This window comes from Cucumis sativus, chromosome 6, assembly GCF_000004075.3.
Source record: "Cucumis sativus cultivar 9930 chromosome 6, Cucumber_9930_V3, whole genome shotgun sequence".
In the NCBI taxonomy this organism is placed as follows: domain Eukaryota; kingdom Viridiplantae; phylum Streptophyta; class Magnoliopsida; order Cucurbitales; family Cucurbitaceae; genus Cucumis; species Cucumis sativus.
Genome location: NC_026660.2, coordinates 12,774,966 through 12,786,484, shown reverse-complemented (window position 1 = coordinate 12,786,484; position 11,519 = coordinate 12,774,966). Strand labels below are relative to the sequence as shown.

The following is an 11,519-nucleotide window of genomic DNA, read 5'->3' as shown; positions in this document are numbered from 1 at the left end:
AATTATAATAACAATCAATTTTTGCATATTTATAACAATCGTTACTGTAATTATGATTTGACCTGAAAAGTAGAGGTAACCATAAGAATAACATTAAATTTTGCGAAGTTCATATAGTTTTAGATAAACGTAATGAAAAGTAATAATTTAATTACATTTACTACTGCCCTACGCTACAATTGACCTATCATAGAAATTTTATTATTACAATCACTAATTTTTATTGCCAATCCATAAACATAACCCGAATCATTACAAAGAACTCAACAATGATTAAGACTATAACTCAACAATGAATAATTTTTAATATGTATTCTTTATTTCTTACTCAATTATTAAATTCTTTTTAACCACTTGTAGTACTAATAAAAGAATTTTTGAAACACTTTATTTATCCAAATGGAATTCATAATAATTCCTTCAAATCTAACAGTGAAATTATATTGTTTGACGATTAAAAGTTTGAAAATATATCAGCATAATATATAGTTCTCAAAGTTTTAGTGGAGCTATGCATACATTGAAGATGAGCATAATATATATATTAAAATGTCACATTTGAATTATTCTAAACAATGAAAATTATTTATTGAATAATACAATCAAAGTTTTGATGATTAATGATTGTATAATCCTTTTCATTCAATGTTGAAAAGAAAATTAAGGTAAGTAAGATATTTCCTAATTTTGTCCAATCAAAGGAATATATCCTAATTCATTGCTTTGCTTACTGCTTTATTCTAACTTGGAAATAAATAATTAACAAAATGAAAATGCCCATTTCTATTATTCCTTTTGTTATTTCTTATGTGCCAACAACAAAAATCAAAGTTAGGCACACCATCACCAACCCTACCACTAAATTTTTGTGCATTATTCTCATATATATATATAGTAATGTTTCATCGATTATTCATTCTTTAAGAAACATATAAATTAAACACAAACTTAATTACCCAATTGAAATATTAGTGTTTTTTTTCTTTTCATTAAGAGCATTAATGGTGGAGATAATAAGTTCATATTTGGGTAGAGGGGGTCATAGTATGATTAAAAACATAGATACAAGCTTTAAAAATTAAATCATGTCTCTTTTAGGAAAGAAAACTATATTAATCTTTTGTTATAAAAATATGATACAATTGAATAATATACCAATTTATAGAAACTAAATTTTAAAGTAAACAATCAATTTTCACCACGGAAACTTTTATATATGTAAGTAATAATTTACTTTGTGAAATTTAATTTGTTCTTCCATACTTTGAATTTTATAATATTTTAATTCAAAAATTCGTACTTACGTACATGGATCAATCGTAGTAAAAAATATTGACAATTAAATTGGATGAGATTTTTTTTATCCACTAAATTTACATATGTATGTTAGGAATTGTCGTCCAAGAGATTTCTTCATCAACATTTTTTTCTTTCTAAAAATTATTTAAGTAGAAAAATAAAAAGAAAAGTATATATTGTATTCTTTTCTTTTCATGCTAACTATTAATTAATTAATCGTACTTATTTTAATTTAAAGCAAAACCTAATTTCAGATTAGTGTACTACACTTATATTCTTACTATTTAAGATCCTTTATTTCGTTTTTTTTTTTAATTAAATACTTGGAGGGTTCTTTAAATTTAATAAAAATATATATTTAGAGAACAAATAAAGTTTCTTCTTTTCTTTTCTTTTCTTTTTTTTTATAAAAGAGAACAAATAAAGTGCTGGAGAACACTTCCATCCCCAACACATATTCTCTAATCTTTTTAATTATATTAATAATCTCGAGAGAGAATATCTTTTTTAATATCATGCAAATAATTAATCAAAAGGAACTAAACGTGATTTGATCAAAAATAAAAATTTTAATTACCCACTAATTATTCTCACCACTTATATAAATACCAAAACCTTGAAATTAAAATCCCAAATTAATTAACTATATCTCAAAGAACAAAAGAAAATGTCGGGCGTTTGGGTGTTCAGAAACGGCGTCGTTCGGTTAGTGGAAAACGGGGGAGGCAGTGCGGCGGAGGGCGGGGGTCAGCAGTCGCAACTCCGGCGGAAAGCGCTGGTGTTCAGTCAGACGGCGGAGGTGATGACGTCGTACGCAGCGTTGGAAAAGAAGTTGGTGCCGTTGGGATGGGAGCGGTATTACGATGATCCAAATCTGTTGCAATTTCATAAGAGATCAACGGTCCACCTTATCTCTCTCCCCAAAGATTTTGCTAAGTTCAAATCCATGCATATGTACGACATCGTCGTTAAGAATCGAAACCATTTCGAAGTTATTGACACTTAATTTTCAACTCATTTTTATTTAAATAAATATAAATAAAGTTCTAATTTTACAAGAAAAAACCTTCATATTTTCTTTTGAATTTTTGTTGGATGTGATGATCGTTCCAATCGGCTGTTTGGTTGATTGTTGTCTGTGTAAGTTTATATAAGTTATGATGTGTGATCTATATTTGTTGGTCGTTACTTAGCTCGTTTGAATACTTGTGGGATTTTGGATTTAATTGTGTGTAATCGATTGAGTTTGTGTAAGTTGATATAGTTGCTATGATAATTTGTGTATTGTTTGAGTTGTTGGTGTGAAAATTTTATGTAATCCATTTAAGATTTCCAATCTTTTCTTTACAGAGTTTAATTTTTTTAAAAAAACAACCAAAATTCTCATATAAGGAAACATTTTTTTCTCTACTAAATGGAATGAAATTAGGTCCAACACCTTTTAGTAAGACTGCATTTTAAAAGAGGACACGCCACTATACCAAAGACAAAATATAGTTTAAAAAATACATTTTATAATATATATTGTAACTTGACACTTCAGAACTACTCTTAAAATACAAAAACTAGGAATGTGAGTTTGCATGACCCCTTAATAGATCCGCCAATGAGTAAGAGGATGGTCACTTTGTTGCCAATTAACACTGCGGCCATTTCACAAACTTGAGTGTTATTTTTGTTGTCTAGATATAGTTAGCATAAATAAATATTTATCGAGTAACAAATATTAAAAAAAAAATCGTTGTTTTTAAATATATTAAAATGAATCAAAATATTTACAAATATAATAAAATTTAACTATTTATGAATGATAAATCGTGATGGACCCCGACAATAGTCTATCACAGTCTATTGTTGAGAATTTGTGATATTTTGTTATATATTTGTAAATACATTTGTGGATGATATCATTTAAAACAAATTTACAAAAAAAAAATTGAATTGTTGTATTGTTTTTATTGGCTTAGAAGGAGAGATTAATGCCATGAGATTTGTTTCACCTAATCTCATTTCTATTAACAAACCCCATTAACTCCCCATACATGATACAAAAGTATCTGGTTGACGTTGTTTTTGGTTTCATAAAGGTCAACCCAAAGATGGTCGATGCTATTGACAATATTAAAAAGGAATTTGATTTGATTCACGACGAAAAAGAAATTAAATGTACTTTTAAATTTTGAAGTTTAAAATTGATGTTTTTATTTGCTCAAAAAAATGCTTTATAAACCGTTTCTCTAAGTTAATTAGATCATTAATTAATATAGTTGTCTAAATTTTCTTAAAATCATATTACAATTCATTCAACCAATACACACTGAACATTAAATTGGAAAAAAAATGAAAGAAATCAAATTTTATTTTATTCCAGAATCTGAAAATCAAGAAATCTCGAGAAACCCTTATTACTAGCATGGGAGGACGTTACTGTGGCTGCATGTCAAATTGCATGCGTCGAGGATGTGGCACCGGTCGATGCCAAAACCCTTGGGTATAATGGGTAGTGTGTACATTTGAGATTTTAAGTTTAGTTTCATAATAGTTCCAATTTTGATATTTCAATTTTTATAATTTTTTAATTAAAATATTAACATTTTGAAACACACTAAGTGGCCCTCCTAAATCTAATTAATAAATTTGAAACCAACTCAATTGGCTTAAATCTAAACCATTTAGAACCATAGTACAATAAATCGAAACAAAACCAATTTGACGAATGAAAGTTAAATTCGAAAAGAAATTAAAGAAATAAAATAAAATTTGAAATCAAAATTCCATGCACTCACGATGCGAAGGTTGCCAAAAACCCTTGGGTTGTGTTCGGTGCACGAAATGTAATTGGATTTATTTTTCACTTTCTAAATTGGATTTAGACACTCTTTTATTTTAAAGATTTTATTATTGTGTTCAACGAATTTGGTAAACAAAATCTAAATTAAACTAAAATATAACGACAAATTTAATGAACGGTATACAACAAACTAAACCCTAAATCTAAGAGATTAAAGACCACATATATATGTACTCTTTTTATTAGTAAGTTTAGAATGTTTGAAAGGTCTAATAACATGAGATCTCATGAACCAATATGCTATTAGGGTTTTGAGCATGATAGCTAGAATGGAAGTCCGAGAGCCAACCAACGAAATGGAACACATTAGTCGAGGATACGAAAGGGTTTGGCGGTGTCTATTTGAAAAAAAATCAAAACCGACGAACACTTTTAAATATTTGAAGGACTTGAACTGATCGATCAATCGACTAACAGCCGATTTGTACTCTTTCATCATCGAGGTCGATTTAAATATATATTGAAACCGATCATGCTTCAGTTGCTTACTCCTACCTAACTAAATCATTTATTGACCTAAAAACTAAGTGTCAGTAAAGGTGTAACTTTTTAATTATATATTATTTGTCTGATCGAAAATAAAGAGGGAGAAAATGAGAAGTAGTATGAAAAGACAAGAGGAGAAGAGGAAAAGGAAAATTCACATTTTAGTTGAATAAAAAACCAGAAAAATAGTAAAATAAATTGCTACCTCATTTACAATTCGTAGAGGACATTTTATTTTCTTTCAAGTCACACTCATTTGGAAGTGTTTTTCAAATCTTATAAATTAAAGTGTTTTTCATTCATAAAAGTATACAATATTTTGACGAAAGATAAGGAAGAAAAAGAACTAAAACTCCCAAACTCAACATAATTTGAAAAGTTTCTTCTTTTTTTCTAATTGCTTAACTTTCAAAGCATCAAAAGTATAAAACTATAATTAATTGACATGATTTTTTTTTTTTTTTTGAAATCAAAGGTTCGATCCTTCTTTTATATTTGTTATATGAAACAAAATAGTTTCTACATCATCTTTTAACCAAATTTAAAACCAAATTTGAAGTGATATGAAATTTGTGATAGGTTTTATTTATTAATAGGAATTAATGATCCATAAACAAGCCTTTATGGAATATAAATATGGGTTAGTGCATGCTTTTGTTACTTTTTATATATATGCTACTTTAGATAACATAAATACATCAAACTAAGAGATTCTTCTTCTCTGTATTAAATTATTAATATACTAAAAAGTTCAAACCATTTAAAAATGCAAACAAACAAACAAGGTGGGATCCATTATTACTTTAATTTCTATTACATAATTAATAGGCTTAAGTGATATATATATATATATATATATTAAGTTTAAGTTTATCTTGTTAGATCCTAAACTTTTGAAATTATTACTTTAATCTTTTACCCTTTCAAATTCTTTAACATTCCCATCAAATTGAAATTAGTTTAGGATTGTAGGAGGAACTCAATTTGTTATATAACGTTTGTATTATCAAAGTTAAAAGGGTTTTGCTTATTGATTAAAGAGATTGGAGGGGAATATATAGATATATATTTGTGTGTGTTAGCCAACGAATTGTATTCCTTTCTAGGAAACTTTTTTTGTAATTTAAAAATAAAGTTAACTTCACGTGGGAGAAATACCCATTTATATACAATCTATCAAGTCATCTTATTCCATGATCACATTACATTTGAAAAATCGTATTTCGTGAAGTTAAATTTGAGTTTGTGTTGATTTGTTAAATTTAAGTTTGTGTTGATTTGGTATGGGTGTGGTTCAATTTCTAACACTTTGATTTTTTAATTATTTATGTTGGATGTATATGCTCTCTTAAGGATGTTTGTATCTTCAATTCAAGTGTAATACCGTCTTCAAAAGCACAGGGAGTTTATTCGTTGTTGAAAGAATTCTTTTTAACTTATCTGAAGTGTAAAATTTCTAACTTTTCAAACGGAGGAGAACTTCTCTATGTTTTAAAGTTTTCAGGTGAGTCTTGTGTGTTTGGACTTAGTTGGTATGGATTTGTTAATTGGGTTGATTAATTGAATATTGGGCTTTATTTTTTTCTTTTCGGCCTAATCAAGCACAATTTTAAGCTCGATTAGATTTAAAGCTCAAATATTAATATCTAAATTAAATTGATCAAATTATTTTATTCAAATCCAATGGTAAAATTACAGTGGCATTATCGAGATTTGTAAACTTATGTCTTCAATTTTAATTTAGAAAACACATAAATGACCTTGTTCAGTTTATAATAGTGTCACAAACCCTTAAAAAAAAACGAACATAAGTCAAAAAGTCCATGTTGGCCACACTTCAGTCGATGTCGAGGTTGGGCTCCAACCAACTCACCTTACCATAATCTAAGAAGGTATCAACTATAAGAGGTAAGGAATGAAATGGTAAACTCTTAAGAAGTTGTATATTCCAAGGTCACAAGTAAAGAGATAGTAAGATATAAAATAATCCTTTTTAGCGGTGAGATTACAAACTTCTTAGACTAAATAAGAGATGGAGTTCACAGCTCGACCCTTACGCTTAAACTCTTTAGACTATAAACCTTCTAGATGTTCAATCGATCCACGGACACCTTCTTCCCAACTTTGTTTCAATTTTTCTTCATTTTGATTTGAAAATTATGCTCCAATCAATGTAATGACAAACTCGTTCTCTTCTAACCTTAAACTATATATGTTCCATCTCTTAACTTCATTTTCTTTTAATTTCATTGAAGATAGTATGGCAAGTACCACACCCATATACAGTTTTCATTGTTATATACTTATACATGTCACCTCATTCCAAATTGGACATATACAAATTAAATCAGGTAGATTCATGCATTAATCAATTCTTAGTTTAACTTTGGTTGAAGTTACTTAATTACAACTTCAGCTTATGCCTCAACTTAATTCATTATTTCTCTTCAATATAATGAAAAGATAACATTGATAAACAAAAATGGAACGAAACAAAAATTTGCAAAAGAAAGAATGTAATTATAATTTAAATTCATCCATTACGTTTGAGTGAAAGTAGGATTTTTTTTAAAAATAATGTGTTTTGTAAAAGTATTTACAAAAATAGGGTAGTTGGGAAAGTATTTTCAAAAATAGGTTACTGAAGTCGTGTACGGGGTACACGACTTCCACAAATCAAAATGGTGTCGTGGATCGGGCTTACGATATTCGAGTGGAGTCGTGGACCCGGCCCACGTTTTCTGACTGGAGTCGTGTACCCGGTACACGACTCCCGTACAGCTGGCACATTTTGCCGCGTATGGTGGAAGTCGTGTACCCCGTACACGACTTTCGTACAACGAGTCAACAGTCCAGTCAACCGTAGGGTTCACGGGTGGACGTAGGGTTCAGAAGGTGTGGACACGTGTCGCGCATGCAGGAAGTCGTGTACGGGGTACACGACTTCGCCTATTTTAAAAACCCTAGAATCCCTTCATTCTGCCTTCATTCCAAATCTTTTTTCCTTCCTCTCTTAATTTTTCCTCTTCCTCTTTTTCGTTCTTCCTTCCTCTTTCCTTTCCTCTTCCTTCATCTTTCCTTTCCTCTTCCTTCAAGTTGTATAAATAAAAAGTTGAACTTTTTTAAATTAATTATAAATTAGAAGTTGCTAATACATGATTTAGATGTAGGAGTATTCTTAATAATATCAATATATAATATATATTTTTTAAAAGTAGAGAACCAAGTATTAAAAAAACCGTTCAAAATTCTTATAAGATATCACTAATGATATGTTTACCTTTGGTTTATTTTTTTAATTTGTTCATAATAAACATAAATTACCAAAAATTTGGCCATTTAAACAAAAACTAAAATTTTCACATATTTAAAGTAACATTTAAACAAAAACATAAATTTCCAACTACCCTAATTTTGAAAATACTTTTTAAAAACACATTATTTTTAAAAAAAAAATCCGTCTTTCACAAATGTTTTTACCCTAAAAATAGTTAATTTTTTAAAATATAATAATTTTAAAAACAATTATTTAGGAAGTATAGAAGAAGCAAAGAATAGAATTTTCTTCCTAATAATTTAAGCTCTGTTTGAAAAGAGGAAACAAAAAATGGGATCCATTCAAATAGAAACTTACATGTATAAAAATAATATTAATTTTTTACCAAATTCATGCCCCAATTTGTAGCCATAGAACACAAGCCTAAAGGCTAAAACTTTCTCTTTCACTTCAGCCATTGTTTCTCTACACTAAAAACTAATTGGTGCAGTTGAATCCATGGCAAATGGAAACCCAGATTATGAGCACAAGAGCTAACAATATCACAAGAACAACTAGCTTTATCTTCATGTTTTGATACCACATTTTCCTCCTCAGTTTAGTTCCTTGTCCTCTGTAAGTTTGAGCCTATCGAAATCCAACAAAATTTTATGATTAGTTCTCAGGTCTCTTTTGTTTCCACTGATATTGAATAGACGGGTTCGGTTTTATTTACCTGATCTCGAAGATTTTCTGTTTTGTCAGCAAGAGTATTGATGTTGTCTCCTCTCTCAAAAGCCTGAAAAACGTGGAAAGATCTCGTAATGACAATTGAAAAAAGAAAGAAAGTGAGAATCCTCGATTTCGTGGAGAGGATGATGGTGTAATTAGGGCTAATTTTGTGTTAAGGTTCTAGTTGGATTGACTTTTTAAGTACTTTTAAGTGTAAAAAATGGTGTTTAGGCATTTAGAAGTTATCCAAATTATATGCCCCAAGCCAAGCCGACATTGGGATGACTTTCCAGTGGAACTATCCCCAAACGTGATCTGACTGCCCAACCGATGGCGACAAAAACCGTCCAAACCGAAGCTAACTGAAGACGTTCTTGGTTTTCATGTAGTTAGAAACTAACTTCAATTGACAAAAACGGTCAAACCGCTCAGTGTTGTTTGATTAGTTAACTGACTAGACCACAAGAAGATGCTCTAAGATGGTTTTGCTGTTGTATCTACCACTTAATATGTAGATTCAGCTTCACATGCACATTAGCTAGTTATTAGCAAATAGTGTTAATGATTTAAGGTATGCCACAAACATGCATCTTAAAGTAATTGACTTCACAACTTCCTATTGACTAGGCGAAGTTGAGGCGATTGCCAAACCAGAAATTTTATAAAACAAAATGACAATGATAAATGTCATATGACAACTATTAGAGAGATTCAAATTCAAATAAATCCAATATGGTTCAAACCCATGTTGATGTATGATTTTACCTTGTCGAGATTCTCCAACATTATACTTTTAACTTCCGATACTTGAGCCTTCACTTTTATCAACTTTTCGATCTCTTCGGCATGCTCGATGATATACTTCATGTGCTCTCTCATAATTGGACTGCAAATTATCCGCAGGAGTACGTCTCTTGATACTGGGCTAAAGGAAATACAACCAAATGCAATCAAAATAAAGCTTTTTCGTGTTTGAGCTTACCCAAAATCCTTGTTGAGACTTTTCGCAACAGCAGTATCGGCTTTACCGCCTCCATATCTTTTTTTAAAGTCAGCTTTCATCCGTTCCAAAAAGGCTATAGATATCTGCTTACTGAGAGATTCTTTCGCCACAACACAGTAAGCTGCAAAACTCCATGAAGGTACCATTTATATGGAATTAAAACAAGACAGAGTTCGTTGAACTTAAATTCATGTAAAAGAAATTATTGCTCCCAAAAATTCAGGACAGTAAACAGGCTAATTCTCGACATTTTGAACGCCCACACACAGATACATTCTTCTGAAATAGTTAGAATCGCTGTCATTTTCAAAGTCACTTGAAAAACGCTTTTAATCATTCAAAAACAATTTTAATAGAATGAAAATTACTTATAAAATAACAAAATTAAACATTGGATTGATTTTGGACATGAAAAAAGTGATTTTAACTCTTCAAAATCACTCCTAAACATGGACTAATTTCATGGAGGAAATAACACACTTACACAATTACTTATATACTGGAAATGAGCATGAAGAAACAAAAAATTTACAAATTTGAACTCAGAAACTTCATGTTATGTCAACATACTTTGAGCTATTCTTAACAAACATAAAATTTACAATACCAATTACATTTTAGAAACATTTCCACATTGAGAACCTGGAATTAGCTACCGCAGAGCCATTTGGTCACAATTTAGTTTTATTATGCTGTCTTTACCAACCCATTTTCTTTGTTTTGTTTGGAAATGTATGGCATACACTAAAACAAAATTTCAACTCAGATGATAAACAAAAACTGATTGGAAACTCACATCGAACAGCCTTCACCTATACTAAACATCCACAATCAATTAAACCCAACACAACATCAATACACTTCCAAATCCAAATTCCTCATCATTCCAAACAAATTCACAAGAAATTAACACCAGAGCAAAAGAAATCCAACAATAACCAGACTAGATCCAACAATTTCCAGCTGAAACTCAACTTCCCATTCAATCCAATTACCGTGTAAAAACTGACACAAAAACACCCAAATCCAAAAAGAAAAAGAATCAAAACGTAGAAGTAAATTAAAGCATCCTTACCATAACCATCTTCAACCAAGAAATTAAAGGTATGATGGTCGCAATTGTAAGTGAACTTATTGTTAGCAGAAGGAAGTTTCTGAAGACACTGATTCGCAATCGCTGGAAAATTTCCGGTGAACTCAGTAAACTCAGCCAAGATCATGGTTCCTCTAGCCACGAAGCTGTAAATAAACGAGTCTTGACTCATCTTCTTCGAGGTGAGTGAGCGACTGAGCCAACTCGGAAGAAGAGGAAACAGAGGACTCCGCGAGAGAGAAAGAAAGAGAGAGTGAGAGAGAGAAATCGCCGTTGGGGAATTTAATTTAATTTAATTTTGCTTTTTGGGGAATCGATAAAAAAAAAGTTTAATTTAAAAATTAATCAAATTTAAAAAGGAAAAAAAAAAGTGAGTGTTTGGTTTTTTCTTCTTTTGTGTGTATTTTTCTTTTCCTTATTTACGAAGAAAGCCAAATTCTTTGTGTTATTTTTCTCTCACTTTAACTATTAATTAATTTATGATTAGAACAAAGATTTAGGGGAATGGTCAAATAATTAACATTTGGTCATAAGTTTACGTAATAGGGTCGTCTTAAATATTAATTAATTAATTGAAGAGGTTCTAAATTTAGGATATTTATGTTTGTTACTTCTTTTAACACATTGTTTCTTAAGTGTTTAATTATGCTCTTTAAATTTTACTAATCTAATACATTTCTAAATTTAAAGTATAACAAAATAATAATGTCGAAGGAATAAATATATAGTTTTAATAATCCACCAACCAAACCAAACTAAAAGTCCTAAAAGTTCATTGATTAAATTTGTTAGGTGACTT

At 29.9% G+C, this 11,519-nt stretch overlaps 2 protein-coding genes across 2 annotated transcripts; one reads left to right on the top strand and one right to left on the bottom strand.

Moving 5' to 3' along the window:
* Positions 1–1,939: 1,939 nt before the first annotated feature.
* On the top strand, positions 1,940–2,635 carry LOC101216805 (flowering-promoting factor 1-like protein 1). Its single transcript, XM_004143039.3, has one exon. It carries the CDS (start codon positions 1,967–1,969, stop codon positions 2,303–2,305), a length of 339 nt encoding a protein of 112 aa, XP_004143087.1. The 5' UTR covers positions 1,940–1,966; the 3' UTR covers positions 2,306–2,635.
* Positions 2,636–8,222: 5,587 nt separating this feature from the next.
* Positions 8,223–10,994, bottom strand: LOC101217038 (vesicle-associated membrane protein 724). The gene is made up of 5 exons (XM_004143040.3): positions 10,703–10,994; positions 9,607–9,748; positions 9,390–9,510; positions 8,629–8,691; positions 8,223–8,540 (listed from the first exon to the last, which is right to left on the bottom strand). Exons 1-5 carry the CDS (start codon positions 10,890–10,892, stop codon positions 8,391–8,393), a joined length of 666 nt encoding a protein of 221 aa, XP_004143088.1. The 5' UTR covers positions 10,893–10,994; the 3' UTR covers positions 8,223–8,390.
* Between the last annotated feature and the right edge of the window lie 525 nt (positions 10,995–11,519).

Bases quoted from the DNA above. Each gene is read 5' to 3' on its own strand.
- LOC101216805 (XM_004143039.3), top strand. From the start codon at position 1,967: ATGTCGGGCGTTTGGGTGTTCAGAAACGGCGTCGTTCGGTTAGTGGAA.
- LOC101217038 (XM_004143040.3), bottom strand. From the start codon at position 10,892: ATGAGTCAAGACTCGTTTATTTACAGCTTCGTGGCTAGAGGAACCATG. The intron at 9,749-10,702 runs GTAAGGATGCTT...GGAGTTTTGCAG, and splicing joins CTTGGTTGAAGATGGTTATG to CTTACTGTGTTGTGGCGAAA. The intron at 9,511-9,606 runs GTAAGCTCAAAC...GATAATTTGCAG, and splicing joins AGTCTCAACAAGGATTTTGG to TCCAATTATGAGAGAGCACA.